This window comes from Equus asinus, chromosome 29, assembly GCF_041296235.1.
Source record: "Equus asinus isolate D_3611 breed Donkey chromosome 29, EquAss-T2T_v2, whole genome shotgun sequence".
NCBI classification, from domain to species: Eukaryota; Metazoa; Chordata; class Mammalia; order Perissodactyla; family Equidae; genus Equus; species Equus asinus.
In genome coordinates, this window is record NC_091818.1 from 22,403,712 (window position 1) to 22,423,645 (window position 19,934).

A 19,934-nucleotide genomic window follows, 5' to 3' on the forward strand; every position below is an offset into this window, starting at 1 on the left:
GGATCATAAAAGAATACTATGAAAAACTATATGCCAACAAATCGAACAACCTAGAAGAAATGGATAAATTCCTAGACTCATACAACCTCCCAAAACTGAATCAGAAGAAATAGAGAATCTGAATAGACCAATCACAAGTAAAGAAATAGAAACAGTAATCAAAAACCTCTCCCAAAATAAGAGTCCAGGACCAGACGGCTTCTCTAGAGAATTCTACCAAACATTCAAAGAAGATTTAATACCTATCCTTCTCAAACTATTCCAGAAAATAGAGGAAGATGGGCACTCCCTAATACATTCTATGAAGCCAACATCACCCTGATCCCCAAACCTGACAAGGACAGCACAAAGAAGGAAAACTACAGGCCAATATCACTGATGAACATAGATGCAAAAATCCTCAACAAAATTTTGGCAAACCGAATACAGCAATACATCAAAAAGAGTATACACCATGATCAAGTTGGATTTATACCAGGGACACAGGGATGGTTCAACATCCGCAAGTCAATCAACGTGATACACTACATTAACAAAATGAGAAACAAAAACCACATGATCATCTCAATAGATGCAGAGAAAGCATTCGACAAGATCCAACATCCATTTATGATAAAAACCCTCAATAAAATAGGTATAGAAGGAAAGTACCTCAACATAATAAAGGCCATATATGGCAAACCCACAGCCAACATCATACTCAACGGACAAAAACTGAAACCCATCCCTCTCAGAACAGGAACAAGACAAGGGTGCCCACTTTCACCACTCTTATGCAACATAGTACTGGAGGTTTTGGCCAGAGCAATTCGGCAGGAAAAAGAAGTAAAAGGAATCCAAATAGGCAACGAAGAAGTAAAACTCTCGCTGTTTGCAGACGACATGATCTTATATATAGAAAACCCCAAAGAATCCTTAGGAAAACTATTAGAAACAATCAACAGCTACAGCAAAGTTGCAGGGTACAAAATCAACATACATAAATCAGTAGCATTTCTATACGCTAACAATGAACTAACAGAAAAAGATCTCAAGAACTCAATCCCATTCACAATTGCAACGAAAAGGATAAAATACCTTGGGATAAATTTAACCAAGGAAGTGAAAGATCTATATGATGAAAACTACAAGACTTTCTTGAAACACATCGATGACGACATAAAGAGATGGAAAGACATTCCATGCACATGGATTGGAAGAATAAACATAGTTAAAATGTCCACACTACCTAAAGCAATCTACAGATTCAACGCTATCCCAATCAGAATTCCAACGTCATTCTTTACAGAAATGGAACAAAGAATCCTAAAATTCATATGGGGCAACAAAAGACCCCAAATTGCTAAAGCAATCCTGAGAAAGAAGAACAAAGCTGGAGGCATCACAATCCCTGACTTCAAAACATACTACAAAGCTACAGTAATCAAAACAGCATGGTACTGGTACAAAAACAGATGCACAGATCAATGGAACAGAACTGAAAGCCCAGAAATAAAACCACACATCTATGCACAGCTAATCTTCGAGAAAGGAGCTGAGGGCCTACAATGGAGAAAAGAAAGTCTCTTCAACAAGTGGTGCTGGGAAAACTGGACAGCCACATGTAAAAGAATGAAAATCAACCATTCTTTTTCACCATTCAGTAAAATAAACTCAAAATGGATCAAAGACCTAAAGATTAGGCCTGAAACAATAAGTCTTTCTAGAAGAGAATACAGGCAGTACACTCTTTGACATCAGCTTCAAAAGAATCTTTTCAGACACCATAACCCCTCAGATGAGGGAAACAATAGAAAGAATAAACAAATGGGACTTCATCAGACTAAAGAGCTTCTTCAAGGCAAGAGAAAACAGGATTCAAACAAAAATTGGGAAAAAATATTTACAAGTTATTTATCTGACAAAGGGTTAATCTCCATAATATATAAAGAACTCACACAGCTCAACAACAAAAAAATCAAACCAAACAAAAAAATCAAACAAAATGGGCAGGGGACATGAACAGATATTTCTCCAAAGAAGATATACGATGGCCAATAGACACATGAAAAGATGCTCATCATCACTAATCATGAGGGAAATGCAAATCAAAAACTACACTAAGATATCACCTTACACCTGTTAGAATGGCAAAAATATCCAAAACCAAGAGTGACAAACGTTGGAGAGGCTGTGCAGAAAAAGGAACCCTCATACACTGTTGGTGGGAATGCAAACTGGTGCAGCCACTATGGAAAACAGTATGGAGATTTCTCAAAAAGTTAAAAATAGAAATACCTTATGACCCAGCCATCCCACTACTGGGTATCTACTCTAAGAACCTGAAATCAGCAATTCCAAAAGTCCCATGCACCCCTATGTTCATTGCAGCATTATTCACAATAGCCAAGTCATGGAACAAACCTAAGTGCCCAGCAACTGATGATTGGATAAAGAAGATAGGGTACATATATACAATGGAATACTACTCAGCCATAAAAAAGGACAAAGTCGTCCCATTCACAACAACATGGATAGACCTTGAGGGTATTATGTTGAGTGAAATAAGCCAGACCGAGAAAGACGAACTCTGTATGACTCCACTCATAGGTGGTAGTTAACATATAGACAAAGAGAACTGATCAGTGGTTACCAGGGTTGGGGGAGGGCACTAGGGGTGAAGTGGTGTACCTACAACATGACTAATAATGATGTACAACTGTAATTTCACAAGGTTGTTAACTATCATAATCTTAATAAAAAAAAAATGAAAGCAGACTTTTAATCCAAGCTCAAAAACTTTTTTCTCACTCTTGAATTCTTTATTTATCCTACAGCCCTTATATGAAATGAAGGCAAAAGAAGAATGAAGAATTAGTAAATGAATTAAGTTTATACAAAGTACAGCTTCAAATCAAACCTTTGTCACAAAACTATTCAAACTTGCTCTATTATTCCCGGGCTTCTACAGCTTACATTGATTTAAAAAATCTCTCCTTTCATCAGCATAAAACAAGTATTTTGATAAGCCTCTAAAATTCCTTAAGTACCACCCAAAAAGAAACTCACGCAGCTGACGTTCCTTTCAAACAAACTGCCTACTTATTATAATACTAGATCATTATAAGATTCAAATAAGAAAATTCAAATAAGAAAAGACATTCTATAAAATAAGGGACTATGACTGTTTCTTCAATGTATTCCTAGAGATTAGTATGTTACCTGGAATCCAATAAATGTTTGTCAAAACAACCCATAACACTCCCTATTCTAAACACTATGTAGTATCCTGTACTAGATCCTGGAACAGAAAATGGACCCTAGCGGAAAAACTAGTGATTTGGAGAAATTAACTTTTATTTTGTAAAATCTAGATAAAGTCTATAGTTTAGTTAAAAGTACTATACCGATGTTAATTTCTTAGTTTTGACAAATGTACCACGGTTCTGTAAGTAGTTAACATTAGGGGAGGCCAGACGAAGAGTATACAGGAACTCTCTGTACTACCTTTGCAACTTCTCTGTAAATCTACAATTCTTCCAATATGAACAGTGACCCCAAAAACAAAAAGAACTCAGAAAAGAACCCGGCACATAGTAGATGTTAATAAACGGTATTATTAGAATTATTAATAGCATTAAAATGGCTTATTTTTAATTGGAAGAAGAAATATATTGACTTACCATATTTATTTTCAAAGAAGGACTGTGCAGAGACATGAGACGTATGCCAATGGGAAGAAACGTTTTTGCCTTTGCAAAATCCAGGAAGTAGACTGTCTACCAGTTGATCAATCTGTCCAACTTTTAACTCAGATAATCCAAGGTCTCTCAAGTTCACTACAGCCTGTAAAAGAATCCGCCCAAGTAAGCAGTTTTATCAAGGTATTTAACTTAAAGAGTTATCATCAGTTGAAACAATATGGATTTTTAAAAATCCAACAAATGTACTGATTTCCGTTTTCTTTCTAATATTTAAAAAATAAGTTGGTACAAATATTTTTATAATTCTAGTTTTTCTGAGGTTGGTAATATGAGGTTTGACAAAGGTGAAAAAATCCTATTCCCAATGGTATCACCAGTCCACGGAGCTTTAAAGCTTCCTCCAGTCCCTACTGCCCATAGGCAGAAGCCCATTTGATAGAGAAAGGGTATGCTCTGTCACCACAGGACATCTCACTCTTCGGGCCTCAGTGCTGAGATCCTTCTTTGAACTGAGAGGCTCGATAGTTACCTATCTCTAACTTCAACTAAGGAGGGAAACTGAACAAGGTCAAAATGTGTGCAAACCAGGCAAGAAAATGCGCTCACCTTGAAACAGTTCTAAAGTAACTAAAATTGGATTGAGGTGAGTTATTTTCTTGTCCACATGAGCTGATAGGAAAACACTAAAGACCAGTAACAATTACAAGCCCCAAACAGCTAGAACTTGAAGCAAGGAGAACAAAAACAGAGTAAGTAATGTAACAACTTCTTACGATGGATGTAAAGTTACATCCACAGATTTTATAGCTGTGGATTGACATTCAGGGGTTTTGTCACTTCCTAGCTTTGTGAGAAGTCATTCATATTCTTAGAATCCATTTCCTCACCAGTAAAATGAGGACGAAATACACCCTGCCTATTTCACAATGAGATAGTATGGGTCAACGGAAGACATCATGCCTTCCTCACCCGTGTATCCTAACATATGTAGTGAGACAGTTAGAGGCATGATGAAAGCAAATACTTAAAAGTGCTTTGTAAACTTCTAAAAATTATTCAGTGTAAAGGATATTATTATAATGGAAACAGAAGGACTGAAATATTCAAGAGCAACTTTTCAACAGTTATCTTTTAAAATGGGAAACCTAAAAGTCTGTTTACAATACACAGACTTCAAAAGGGAAATACAGAGTCTTAACTAAGAAAGAGAATGACTCCCCTTACTGATTGGGTGTCAGGTCCTCGGACCATAAAAACATGGTAAATACACTACATGGTAACCACCATTACAGAGACATAAAAACAAGTGGTGAGAGAACACGGAACACAGAGCAACTAATTTCCTAAATAGGATGAGGCTTCACTGAGGTAACAACCAATTAGCAAAATGCTGGGGGAGGAAGCCTTGTGGAAGGGGGCAAAGAAGAAGTCATCAAAGGGCCGGGAATGTTTGAGATGTAGTAAAAAGTTTAGTGACGGAAGAAGGGACTAGGAAGACAGGCTATGGCCAAATTGTGAAGAGTACTGTTTGAATTTAATTCTAGAGCTAATAAGATTAGTTTTGTTTGATAGAAAATAGAAGATAAAGAAGACACACTGGATGGAAGAAGAGAAAAATGGTCTGAGGCTGAACTAAACCCTAACTAAGAAGGATGGAAATAACAAATCACAGACAGCAGACATTTGAAGAAACGGGCAGAGTAAGAGAGATGGGAGGGAGAAGGGTGCTGGATGGATGTGCTGGTTTTCGATTGTTGTCTCTCAGCTCCTATTCATCCCTCTTGTTGCCATGAACACGGATGTGGGCCCTTTAAGTATTTTTCCTTTGCCAGATGGCACGATGTCAAGCTGTGTCAGTAGAGGGCACTTGAGAGACACTGCAGGAGGAAAGAGGGTTTGTTCCTGGTTCTAGAGTGCTCACTCAGCGAGCTCCTGTCTGCAGCACCCAGGGTTTCTCCAGCATCTGGCTCCTGCAGCTTGTGCAGCTTCTCCAAAGCCTGGCTCCTGCAGCGCAGTGGCTGGCAGTACCCAGCAGCTTCCCATGGCACCACTCCTTCACCGGGCAGTTTTGGAGCAGTTTTTCCAGTAAGACACATGCCCGTGAACAGCTTTCCCTGGTACCCGAGGGGGCAGATCTCCATCAAGTTCAGCTGGCGTGGCACCAGTGACTTCCCTGCCATTCAGTGAGCCAAGGCCCTGCCCTCCCCCACAAGGTCAGGACCTCAGCTCGAGGGAGGAGAACTCTTCCTGGGATGCTCCATCTCAGTCTGAGGAGGATTAGCTGTTTCTGGAATCTGCTCGTCTTATATGAATTTTAGAGTTTTCTTTACTTATTACTAGCCAATCTATACTTATTCCAATCCTCTGTAAAAATATAGTTTTTTAAATAATAAACTAAAAAGTTATACTAGTTTTTTACATTAAATTTTCACTGTTCAAATAACCATGCGGTTTCTTTCTCCCAGTTAGACCCAGACCAATAAAAAGGGGCTGAAACCGCTTTAAGATTAAATATACTGGAATCTGGGGGAGTAGCTCAGTTTCAGACATCTTAATTTTGAGGTCCCCGGAGCCTGTCTAGAGGGACATTTTAACAAGCCACTAGATAAATTACTTTAAAACTTTAGAGAGACTTTAGGTTTGAGATATATTTGGGAGTTAGCAGAACAAAGATATATAAACGTTATGTGAAGATATGAAAATGGGATATAACCTGGGAGACTGTGCATAACGAATATTAGATTAAGGATAAATGCACAGTACACTCAATATTTAAGGGGTTGGCCACAAAAAAGGCCAGCAAAACAGAAAGAGAAAAAAATCAGCAATATAACTTCACTCAACTTAAGAGTAATTTGAAAGTAGTGGATGTTCAGCAAGATCAAATGCTAAGGAAAAGTTGAAAAAGATGTGAATTTTTTAAAAGGCCTATAATTAGTATTAAGGAAATCAACAAAAATATAGCAAAATAAGTCTGTAAAATGGTAAAAGTAGTAGCCAAACTACAATGGGATGTAGTGTGAATGAAAGTTTTGCAGGTACAGTTCTAAGTTCAGAGTATCTTTTTCAAGCACTCTGAAAGCAAAGGGAAAAGAAGCCTGAAGGAAGTTGAAAGGAAGATTTTTTACTTGCACTGTGGAGCGGATGTTTGAATGAGCAAGACCTGATGAGAGCAAAGTCGCCACACAGCAAAGGGAGTGAGAGGAGAGATGAGGTAGGATGCTTAAGGAGAGTGAAATGTTTGTGAAGCAATAACGAGCAGTCAGTGAAGACAAAAGTAAGGCTAATGAGGGTACATCAGAGGTAAAGAACACCACTTCTGTCTTTGAGACCATTACTCTTATGCTCCACACAGGCTTCTAGAATTTAGCTACTTTTCAAGCCCCAAAATGTACTTCACTACTGACCCAGCAATTTTAAAGATTTAGCAACACAAACGGTAAAAGTGGTGCTCTCTATAGCAACAAAAAATTGAAACAATATCCAAGAAAGGGACATCATACCCAACACTTTGAAGTCATTAAAAACATAGAAAACGACATAAGTTCACAAGACTTTTAAATGAACAAAGCAGAATCTAAATCAGCTTATAGAGCATGATCCAATTATTATAAAATATAAAACTACAAGAGAAAAAAGAGAAATGAAATATAAATACAAAGGTTAATAGCATTATCCCTGAGAAACAGGATCACAGGTGAATTTCTTCTACCTACATAATACTTGCCAAAATTTCTAACATGTACATAGTTTTGCTGCATGTAGCAATCTTGATACATGTAGCATTTTCATGAGGAAAGCTCTCTTCATGAGGAAAGCTCTCTTAGATCGTAACTTGTAACTTCGGAGAAAGGTGTCACGACAGCAGAAAGACAATGGCTACAGAAAGAGGCAACAGGAACTGGGCAGAAAGTATAAATAGGAAGCATAAAAATGACAAAGACAAACCTTTCAGCTAGTTAAAATTTTATCCTAAGACAGCCCCCACAAACCCGCCCCCAAAGTGAACTTTTATCCAACTCCTCCACTCTCCTTTGCTATAGCCCCTGATGTCAGGACTAACAATATAAACTACTTATGGGCTAAAGAGGCTTGGGGAAACTTAACTATAGATTATAATGTTTTCTATGAAAAATGTCTTCTGAGCTACAAGCAACTATCTTATTAAGGAACTGTATAAACACAAAGGCTCCTAGGCTGGGAATTCCCTATTATCCTAGGCAACACTGATTTTAGAATTCTCTGAGTACTGAAAGTATATTTTCATAGCTTAGACATTTCACTTTCCGGTTCCTATGTGCTAATTGTTCAGCTACAGTGAAAGCTCCTATAAGGTGGTAGATGACAACTTCTTACTTTTCTATCTTCCCTGAGACTGGAAAGGCAATCTTGGTCATTAACTGCGGGTTCACTGCTACTGTGAGATGAACACGAAAGAGTATCTAAGTGGTATCATTCGAGTAGTAATCTAGGAAGTGAATACCAAATATACCACCACATGAAAATTTTTATAGATTAAAAGTTAAAGAATAAAACCAACTTTTATCACCTTACCCCCATCAGAATGGCTATAATCAACAAGACAAAAAAAGTAACAAATGTTGGAGAGGATGTGGAGAAAAGGGAACCCTCATACACTACTGGTGGGAATGAAACTGGTGGAGCCACTACTGGAAACAGTATGGAGATGTCTCAAAAAATTAAACATAGAAATACCATACAACCAAGCTATCTTATTACTGGGTATTTATCCAAAGAACTTGAAATCAACAATTCAAAGAGACTTATGCACTCCTACGCCCATTGCAGCATTATTCACAACAGCCAAGACGTGGAAGCAACCCAAGTGCCCACTGACTGATGAATGGATAAAGAAGATGTGGTATATATATACAACGGAATACTATCCAGCCATAAAAAAAAGATGAAATGGTCCCATTCACAACCACATGGCTGGACTCTGAGGGGACTGTGTTAAGCAACATAACCCAGACAGAGAAAGACAAACACTGTATGATTTCATTCATACGTAGAAGATAAACTAACACATGCACAAAGAGAATAGTCTCGTGGTTACCAGAGGGGAAGGGGGTTAGGGGGTGGGCATAAGGGGTAAAGGGACACATTTATATGATGACTGGCAAATAATAATGTACAACTGAAATTTCACAATGTTATAAACCAGTATGACCTCAATAAAAATTTTTTTTAAAAACTTTTCTATATGTAAAATAAAGCCAGAATTAGACATCTTTAATAATGTAACAAACTAAGCTAAAGACCGAAATCACCTTGTTCCAAATAGCTAAACACAGAAAGATCTTTCAAACATGTCTATAATGTACTAAATCAAAAAGGCTTTGTCACACAACCAGGGGAAAAGCTATTACCTCACTGCTGGGAGCCTCACGCTCAGGAACTGCATCTCGATGATGGTTTTGTGAAACGGATGCACTGAGAGAAATAAACGTGGTTTTAGGTGACTGAAAGGCATTGATGAGATGACTCAGAGGAACTGTAACCTAGAAGAAGATCAAAGTCGAAATTAAGAGTGTATTTAAAAAAAAACAACAGAAAAAAATTTTTTTGTCAGGATTTGGGATGTTTAAAAAGTTACATACACTGTATATCAAAACTATATATTAAAAATTGTAAATACTCAGATTTATTGCTGGCAGGAAGACAACCGGGTATATTCTTTCAGGATAGTATTCTGGCTATATGAATCAAAAGTATTAAGAATACAGTCATGCGCTGAATGATGACGTTTCGTGGAGGATGGACCACATATACCATGGTAGTCCCAGAAGATTAGTACCATAGAGCCTAGGTGTGTAGCAGGCTGTACCATCTAGGTTTGTGTAAGTCACTCTATGATGTTTGCACAATGACGAAATCACCTAACAATGCATTTCTCAGACAGTATCCTTGTTAAGTGACACATGACTGTATACACATTTCGTTGTCCCAGCAATCTAATTTCTAGGAATTTATTCTAAGGAAGTAATCTGATTAAGTGCTTGCCTACACGTAGATGACAATTTTTATCAAAACATTTTACAATTAGTGGAAAGCTAGAAATGTCCACCGTTAGAGGAGTGGCTAAATAAATGATACCACCACAAAATGAAATATCTCACAGACTTTTTAAACAAGTAAGCATATATCCAGAACCTTAGACTTAGCCTCCCCACTGCACCATCCTGTTCTAAGTCACCGCCATCTAATCTATATGTGGATTTTTGCAACAGCCTCCTGACTATTCTCCCTGCGCCTGCGCCATTAAAACCAAAGTCCGATGACATCACTCCTCTGCTCAAAACCCTTCAACGGCTTCTCTTCCCACTCACAGTAAAAGCCGAAGTCCTAACAACCAGGACAGAGAAAGCCCTCCGTGGCTCTTTACTCCACCTCCTAATCTATCCACCACTACACTCCCCTTCATTCTCTCCGCTCTGGCCCCACTGATCTCCTTGCTGCTCCTGGAACACACCTGGCAGGCCCTCACCTCAAGGCCTTGGGACTGCCGTTGATTCCCTCTCGCCCAGTTAGTAACACAGCCTGCTTTCAAACTCCCTTCAGTTCTTAACTTAAAAGTCATCTTTTCATGAGTCTTTTCCCTAGCCACCCTATTTCATTTTTCAACAACCCTCCTCTAAAAAATATTCCTTATCCCCCTTTTCTGCTCTATTTTCTTAAAGATTGGCACGTAAGCTAACAACTGTTGCCAATTTTTTTTAATTATTATTATTCCCAAATCCCCCCAGTACATAGTTGTATATTCCAGTTGGGGCATGTGGGACGCCACCCCAGCATGGCCCGACAAGCGGTGCCACGTCCATGCCCAGGATCCAAACCCGTGAAACCCTGGGCAGCCAAAGTGGAGCATGCAAACTCAACCACTTGGCCACCGGGCTGGCCCCTCTGCTCTATTTTTTTTCTTGACACTTTGACTATCTAACACACTTTATATATTTACTTATTTATCTATATATTGTCATCTGTCTCTCTCATCCCATTTTCTGACGCCAACTGGGTGTCCAAAAGTTCAATTCAATTGACACCAAGTACCCAGAGGCTAAAAGCTCAGTCTCACAAGCCTGATCCCATTTCAGATGCCATACAAAAGTCCCAGGCCACCCATACTTCTAATCTACCAGACAGATATAAATCAGGGTTTCCTACAACCTCCTCCTAAGGTTCAATAATTTGCTATAACAGCTAAAAGAATTAAGGAAAATACTTTACTTAAGGGAACATATGCCTCAGCATAATAAGGCCATATACGACACAGCAAACATCATACTCAGTGGTGAAAAGCTAAAAAGCCAAAAGCTTTTCCTCTAAGATCAGGAACAAGGCAATCTTGACACTTTCATTCAACACAGTATTTGAAGTCCTAACCAGAGCAATTAGGTAAGAAAAAAAATAAAACGCATCCATATTGGAAAGGAAAAAGTAAAACTGTCACTATTTGTAGATGACATGATATTATATATAGAACACCCTGAAGAAGCCATCAAAAACTGTAAGAACTAACAAACAAATTCAGTAAAGCTGTAGATACAAAATCAATACACAAAAATCTGTTGTGTTTCTATATGCTAATGACAAAATATCAGAAAGAGAAATAAAAGAAAACCCCATTTACAATTGCATCAAAAAGAATAAAATACCTAGGAGTCAATTTAAGACAGGAGATGAAAGACCTGTGTACTAAAAACTACAAGACATTAATGAAAGAAATTGAAGACACAAATAATTGGAAAGATATTCCGTGCTCATAGATTAGAAGAATCACTATTGTTCAAATATCCATACTACTCAAAGCCATTATCGCTTCAATGCAATCCCTATCTAAATTCCAACAGCATTTTTCAAAGAAATAGAACAAATAATCCTAAAATTTGTGTGGAATCACAAAAGACCGCAAATAGCCAAAGCAACCTTGAGAAAGAAGAACAAAACTGAAAGCATCACACTCCCTGATTTCAAACTCTACTACAAAGCTACAGTAATTAAAACATATGGCAATGGAACAGAATAGAGAGCCCAGAAATAAACCCACACATATATGGTCAATTCATTTACAACAAAAGAGCCAAGAATATACACCGGGGAAAGGACAGTCTCTGTCCTTAAATGACATTGAGAAAACTGGACAGCCACATGCAAAAGAATGAAACTCAACCACTATTCTAGACCATACACAAAAATTAACTCAAAATGGATTAAAGATGAGGCCGGCCCCATGGCCTAGTGGTTAAGTTCAGCATGATCCACTTCCCTAGCCCAGGTTCAGTTCCTGGGCCGGACCTATACTACTAGTAGCAGCCATGCTGTGGCGGCAACCCACATACAAAAGAGAGGAAGAGTGGCACAGATGTTACTGCAGGGACAATCTTCCTCAAGTAAAAAGAGGAAGATTGGCAGCTCACGGCAAAATCTTCCTCAGCAAAAAAAACAACAACAAAAAAGGATTAAAGACTTGAACATAAGACCTAAAACCATAAAACTCCTAGAAGAAAACAGAGGCAGTAAGCTCCTTGACATAGGTCTCGGCAAGATTTTTTGAATCTTGACACCAAAAGCAAAAGCAACAAAAGTAAAAATAAAGACGTGGGATTATACAATACTAAAAAGCTTCTGCACAGCAAAGGCCACCACCAACAAAACGAAAAGGCAACTTACTAAATGGGAGAAAATATTTGTAGATCATATATCTGATAACAGGCTCACATCCAGAATATATAAAGAACTCATACAACTCAATGACAAAAAAAAAAAAGTCTCATTAAAAAATAGGCAGAAAATCTGAACAGATAATTTTCCAAAGACATACAAAATGGCCAAAATGTTCATGAAAAGATGCTCAACATCATTAATTATCAGGGAAATGTGAATCAAAACCCAAAATGAGCTATCATCTTACATGTGTTAGACTGGCTATTACCAAAAAGATGAGAAATAATAAGTGTTAGCAAGGATGTTAAGAAAACGGAACCCTAGTGTACTGTTGGTGGGAAGGTAAACTGGTGTAGTCACTATGGAAAACAGTATGGAGATTCCTCAAAAAATTAAAAATAGAACTGTCATATGATTCAGGAATTCCACTTCTAGGTCTTTACCCAAAAAAAACCCCAAAAACATTAACTTGAAAAGATATATGCATCCCCATGTTCGTTGCAGCATTATTTACAATAGCCAAGATATGGAAACAACCTAAGCATCAATCGATGGATGAATGGATAAAGAAAATCTGGTATACACACACAATGGAATATTGTCCAGCCATAAAAAAGTATGAAACCTTGCCATGTGCAACAACATGGATGGACCTCAAGAACATTATGCTAAGTGAAATATATCAGACAGAGAAACACTAATACCATATGTTCTCTCTTATACATGAAATCTCAAAAAACAATAACAAAAAAGCTCATAGACACAGCAAACAGATTAGTGGTTGCCAGAGGCAGGGGGCAGGGGAGAGTGGGAGAAATAAGGGGGTCAAAAGGTAAAAAATAAATAAAATTTTAAAAAATAAATAAAACACTTCAACTTGTGCATTAAAGTTTAGTCCCCTCTTAAAAAAAAAGATGCCACACAGTAGGTGCTAAAAAATAAATATGCTATATAAGATGATTATTTTGGCATCGAGCACTGGATGAGACACTGTGTTAACTAGTTTCTACTCATCTATTATTCCCTACAGTACTTTGAAGTAGTTTATTATTATTATTATTATTTTATTACAGATGAGAAGACTAAGAAGGCTCTGAGAGGTTTAGTGACTTGCCATGGTCACACAACTAATAATCAGTGGAGTCAGGATGCAAAATCAGGGATGCCTGATTCTCAAATTCGTAATCTCAACCAGTCTTCTAAACCGACTCAATAACATGAATTGGGAGTAGAAAAAAACAAAAACAAACAAACAAAAAGTAGTATATCCTTTCTAAAGGGCAATATGGTAACACCTATCAAAATTACAAATGTATTTCCCCTTTGACCCAGGAGTCTCACTCACAAGAATTCATCCTACAGAAATTCATGTAAACATAAAAAATGACACACTATTAAAATCAATAAAAATAAAATTATAGTAACTAGTAGTAAGCACTGAACACATTAAATGCCAAGCATGTGCTGAGCAATGCAAGTGGGGGGAAAAAAAACTTGATCTACATTTACCAGTCTATCATAAAAGAAAGAAATGAACAGCGAGATGAAGAGAGAGGTAGGGCAAGGCCCAGAAGGGTCCCAAGCACAGGAGCTCATATTCCCCCTGGATGTGGAGTGTACCATCCTCCTGCACTGTGAATGTCTGCACTGAATCTCACCGTTTAGGAGTTTTTACAGAGCTCCATCTCCAGGCAGCTCCCCAGCCCACGAGGCTGGGGGGGTCGGTGCTGAGAATTCCCACGTTCTAACCACCAGGTCTTTCTGGTGACCAGCTCAATCCTGAGACCCTACTTAAGTCATCCCATTCACATAAATTTAGGCGTAATCCAAAGGGATGCCTTGTAAATAACAAGACTCTCATCACTCAGGAAATTCCAAGGGTTTTAGAAGCTCTGTGCCAAGAACTGGAAACACAGACCAAATACTTATTTTTTATTATACCTCACTCTCCCACTCAAATATAAGTTCCATGTGGCAAGGGATTTTTTTCTTTATTTATTTTATTTTTCTCTATTTTATTTTATATTACTTATATAATTAATACAAAATGTTTTTACATAATGCTTACGTAATTTACATATTTTGTATTATTTTATTTTTTCTCCTTTTCTCTATTTTATTCAATACTGTATCCCAGTGCAACAACAATGCACACAGTAGATACTAAATAAACATCTGTTCAGTAAATGAACAAATTAATGGCTTCCTCCTATATGCTGGATTTTGTACTATGTGCCTTACTTATATTATCTCATTTAATACTCATAACAGTTATAAAAATGAGTTACTATAATCCTCCTATTTAACTGATGAGGACAACAAAGATTTAGATAGGTTTAGTGGCATGTTCAAAGTCACACAGCTAGTAAGAATAGGAGCAAGGATTCCAACCCAGATAACTTAAGATTCCAGTTGAAGACTTTTCATCCTATAGTTATTGATACAGAAGTAAATTCATGATATGTTGTTAAATGAAAAAAAGCAGTCTATAAAATTATCTATAACATCTTTTTTTAAAGTATGCATACACATATTTGTGTAGAGATAAAATGTATGAAAGAATTTATTCTAAAATGTGATCTCTCTAGGTAATGAGATTATAGGTAACTTAATTATTTATATTTTCCTTTTCAGCATTTTTGGCAATGAGTATGTATTACTTTTAGAGTCAGAAACAATAAGCTCTTTTAAAACTATAGGAGTGAATTTTTTTTATTGAGATCCAACTAATATAACATATAAGTTTCAGGTGTACAACATAATGATTGGATATTTGCTTATTGGGAAATGATCACAATCAGTCTACTTAACATCCATCACCACAGTTACATAATTTCTTTTTCCTGTGATGAGAATTTTTAGATCTACTCTCTTGGCAAATTTCAAATATACAATACAGTCAAGCACCGCATAATGTTTTAGTCAACAATGGACTCCATCTAGGAAGGTGGTTCTATAAGATTAGCACCATATAGCCTAGGTGTGCAGTGGACTATACCATCTAGGTTGTGTAAATAACACTCTGTGATGTTCACAGAACGACCAAATTGCCTAACAATGCATTTCTCAGAAGTGTCCCCGTCGTTAAGCAATGAGTGACGGTTACTAATTATAGTCACCATGCTGTACATTACATCCCCATGACCTATTTATTTATTTAATTTTTATTTATTTATTTTTTTAAAGATTTTATTTTTTCCTTTTTCTCCCCAAAGCCCCCTGGTACATAGTTGTATATTCTTCATTGTGAGTCCTTCTAGTTGTGGCATGTGGGACACTGCCTCAGGGTGGTTTGATGAGCAGTGCCACGTCTGCGCCCAGGATTCGAACCAAGGAAACACTGGGCCACCTGCAGCGGAGCGCGCGAACTTAACCACTCGGCCACGGGGCCAGTCCCCCCATGACCTATTTATTTTATAACTAGAAGTTTGTACCTTTTGACCCTCTTCACCTATTTCACCAACCCCTCACAGTAACCTCTGGCAATCACCAATCTGTTCTCTGTATCTATGAGCTCAGTTTTTAAATTTAATATATTGTCCTGGGGGTTGAGGGGCAGCCAATGGTGTAGTGGCTATGTTCGCCGGTTCGATCCCGGGCTGGGACCTACAAACTGCTCAACAAGCCATGCTGTGGTGGTGTCCTCCATACAAAATAAAAGGAAGACTGGCACAGATGTTAGCTCAGGGCCAATCTTCCTCACCAAAAAAAAATAAATTGTCCTAGGATAGGCGACATATCAGATATTAAACTGATAAGAACAGATACTATCCTTGATCTTAAGCCGAAAGGTGGAGAAGTAATTCAAATTTATTTTAAGATACATATTTTCTGTCTATTCCTTTGAAAAGTTTTATTCTAATCAGTTATCTCTTTTCATTCAAAAAAGTATTTAAATGCTAAAAGATAGTTTAATCTCCTCTCAATGAAAATATTCAACTTTTGTCTTTCCTAATTTTACAATTTAAACACCTGTATTCAACCAATTAAGCAACCAGGAATAACAAATGTGTTTACCATGTTTCACAGCATAAAATGCATAAGGATCCTATATGAGCCCAGTTAAGACTGCCTGTACTACACGAAACCCCTTCACCATCTCTACCAAAATCATCTACCACTAACTCTCCACCCAGTTGATAATACAGTCTCCTAAAATGAGGTTTTCTTGATGTGAACTTCCAGAAGTTCAGTTTCAAAAGGTTTGATACTATACTCAACAGGCCAAGTCAGACTTCTTTTCAAACACTTGCTAGGACTCCTCCAGACACTCATTTTGGTAACGCCTTCATGCAACCAGCTGGTCAAACCAGAAACATCTCTTTCCATCATCCTTCATATCCAATCTCTTATGAAATTCCAAATCTTTCTTCAAAATAAATCTCATCCTCTTCTTTCCATAACCATTGCCACCACTTTAGCGGTGCATTACCTCTCTCCTGAACGTGCAATAGCAACCTTAACTGAAAACACTTCCACTCTTACTTACCCTTCCACATTCTCTACACAGCAAGAAGCCAGAGTGATCTTTAAAAAATGTAAATCTGGTCATGTTACTCCATGCTTAAAAGGAATTCAGCGGTTCCCAACATACTTAAAATTAAGACCAAAATCCCTTACGATAACTCCCTATAAGATCCGTGTCAAGGCTTCTCCCCAACCTCATTTCTGTCATTGCGCCCTGTAATCACTACCCTCTCGCCACACTGGCCTTATTTTTGTTCCTCCAATCGGCTAACCTCTTCCCTATGCTGGAACTCCAGATATCCTTCCGTCTGCCTAGGATACTTGTTCACTTCCCTTCACTCCTCACTTGGCTCTTACTCATCTTTGTCTTCATGTCACCATTAAGATTTCACCAAATCACCAAAGATTTGCTTTATTCACCTGGCATATTACTGATGTCCAATAAATGACTAACCTTTTTATTTTCTACTATCTAGCCAGTACTAGAAGGGGAAAAAAACCAAGTGAGAGGGGATTACACAAAGGAACATAATTATATGTTTAAACTACAAAACTGTGTCAAAACACTTTTAAGTCTGAATGTTTTCAAAAACCTTTTACATGCAAAACTGAGAACTCTCCCTCCAAAAAACTATCAAAAGGTTACCATGAAAAAAGATTTTTTGTCACAGCGATTACTCCTGAAACATAATTAAAAACCCTTGGAAACATTTTTCTCCGCCCTCTTTTTGCTTTATAAACAGATGGGGAGGAAGCCGACTCAAAATTTTAACTACAAGTACTCAATAACTTGAAATATATATATGTATCAGTCACTTATGGTCAATAAAAAGAAAAGATTCGTGGTAGATTATTGAAATTATTATAGCAAGTTTGGGTTAAATGCCCTTTAAAGGCAAAGAGATTAGGGCATCGGCGTTATGAATACTAAAGTCTTTGAAGAGGCAAAAAGGAGGAAAGGGAACATTACCCGCTGCCTTTACATCTACAGCAACGATCTCCCCGCGCCCACCCCAGAATGTCCGGCGTTGAACAATGCCTGGTGGACTCTCTAGCAAAAAATTGCACGCAATCAACTCGAAAAGCCAAGGTCTCCATCACGCTCACATCATGCCTCTGCTTCATCGTCGGCGCTTTAATAAGTCTCAGGCCCGACCCTCAGCGTTGCCCCTGATCCACTAAACCTGCGGACGCACGTCGGGTTAACCGCTTCCACCCAACGCAAACGGCAAACAGCCGCGGGCCGCGGGGGAGAAAAATGGACTGGACGGCGGACTCACCTGGGGCTGCACCGTGCTCGACAGGGAAAACATCTCCTCCGGGCCCTCAGCCACCTCACCCGCCTGCCGAAACTGCCCCACTGTCCACGGCCCGGCGGGGAGGCGCTGAGCCCTTTCTTCCTTTTCTTTCTCTTCTTCCCCTTACCCCCTACTCTTGCTAGAAACAGAAAATGGCCTCCCTTTCCTACAGCTGCTGCGACAGACAACCTGCCCCGGAAGGCAAGCCTCTAAAGCAACAGTACTTCCGGGGCAAGTGAGTGCCACCTTCCGGGGACAGACGTCAGGGCTCCGCCCTTTTGGGGCCACTGCCCGCCCCCCACCCCCCCGAAGTATTTGATGTTCACGTGAAATAATACACGCCCTGGCTCCCCAAAGCTCTCTGGCTGTAGGTTTCCTTTTCTTAAGGGGGACCGGCGTCCCCACTGTGAAACCTGACTTTCTACAGCTTCCTTGTCAAATCGTCCAACGCATTCGGTTCCGACTGGGCCTCGAGTTGTAAGGCCTTTCGCTATGGTTTAGTGCCATCGCCCCCACAATCAACCAGAAAATTCTTCCTGTTGGTTCTAATCTGTTTCAGTCAGGTACGTTACATCGTGTTAAAATGTCAGATTACAGGGCCAGCCAGCGCTTCCTGCTCATCCAGATTCTCCACATTCTGTGGCTTCACTGGCCATCGCTTTCCTGAACAGACCAAACTGGTTTACATTCCTCCCGGGGGTGAGAGGTCGCGAAGGAGTAATTTAAAAACAAAAAATAGTGGAAGCAGGGTGCCAGCAGCCACGATAGGAGGTCGGGAGAAAACTCAAATCCCGCCATGCAGATTCAAGTCCCGTCGTTCCTTTTCCCGTCAGGCATGAACTGTTTGCACCTCCCCGGTCGTGACAAACGAAGCAAGCGGGCCGCGGGCACTGCCCCCGAAGAGCCTGTCGCCGGCTCGACGATTGCCCAGCGCCCCGCCTCCACGCCCCATGCTTCTTTCCGCGTCGACGACAGGGGGTGGCGGGGCGGGGCTGCGCGGGGCTCCGCGCGGCGACGGCGTGACGTCACGGCCGGCGTGCGGCGTGGGCGGAGCCTTACTTTGAACCCGGTTGGCGGGACTGGCGGCTCGGAAAGGGACCTTGGCGCCGGCCGCGGGTTCGGTCCGGGCTGGCCTGCGATGGAGGCCGCTGCGGGCAGCGAGGAGGATGGTGGAGCAGGCGCGGCGACGGTGGAGTGCGTGTATAGGATCCCGCTGCCGAGACCTCCCTCCATTGAGGAATTCACGATAGTGAAGCCCATTAGCCGGGGCGCCTTCGGGAAGGTGTATCTGGGGCAGAAAGGCGACAAGTTGTATGCGGTGAAGGTAAGAGGTCAAGGAGTAAAGAAAGGCAAAGAGCCCGGCCCTTCGGCCCCCCTTCCTGCCCGCTGAATTGGGCAGGCCGCTGGAGCACCTAGGCGGTGGCCCGGCTTACTAAGGCCCCAGAGCCCCGCGAGCTGACTTCCCCTTGGGGTGACATCAGCCGGGCTCTCCGGAGTCCCGCCGCTGCCCCGCCCTTCTGCTCGCACCGCGAGTGCTTGAGAGACACCAGAACTTCTGAATCCTTTCTACTGACTTGGCCTTTACCACGATTAAGTTTGAAACTTTAAATTTGAAATAGCTATTTCCAAATTATATTTTAATTCTGTCAGTTTGATAATAGATTAGTTTCCTCTTTTATTGGGATAGAATGGACAATAACATGAGTTTCAGGTGTACGACATAATGATCACAGTAAGTCCAGTCAACATCCATCAGGACACAGTTAGAAATATTTTTTGTTGTGGTGAGAACTTTTAAGAT

General features: G+C 39.6%; 2 protein-coding genes and 1 pseudogene across 6 annotated transcripts in view; 1 reads left to right on the top strand and 2 right to left on the bottom strand.

The window, feature by feature from the left end:
• Window positions 1-19,131, bottom strand: part of YME1L1 (YME1 like 1 ATPase) — a 46,227-nt gene extending 27,096 nt beyond the window's left edge. The window contains exons 1-3 of the mRNA XM_014868241.3: window positions 18,116-19,131; window positions 9,074-9,205; window positions 3,663-3,825 (exon numbers count right to left, since the gene is read on the bottom strand). Of these exons, the coding sequence (XP_014723727.2) occupies window positions 3,663-3,825; window positions 9,074-9,205; window positions 18,116-18,148 (328 nt within the window). The 5' untranslated portion in view covers window positions 18,149-19,131. The remainder of the gene's footprint in view (window positions 1-3,662; window positions 3,826-9,073; window positions 9,206-18,115) is intronic.
• Window positions 16,004-16,172, bottom strand: LOC123282172 (U2 spliceosomal RNA; annotated as a pseudogene).
• The window catches only part of MASTL (microtubule associated serine/threonine kinase like), a 42,706-nt gene continuing 41,701 nt past the window's right edge, over window positions 18,930-19,934 (top strand). For all 5 annotated transcript variants that reach the window (XM_070501063.1, XM_014868240.3, XM_014868239.3 and 2 more), the window contains exon 1: window positions 18,930-19,457. In XM_070501063.1, coding sequence (XP_070357164.1) covers window positions 18,930-19,457 — 528 coding nt within the window. The remainder of the gene's footprint in view (window positions 19,458-19,934) is intronic.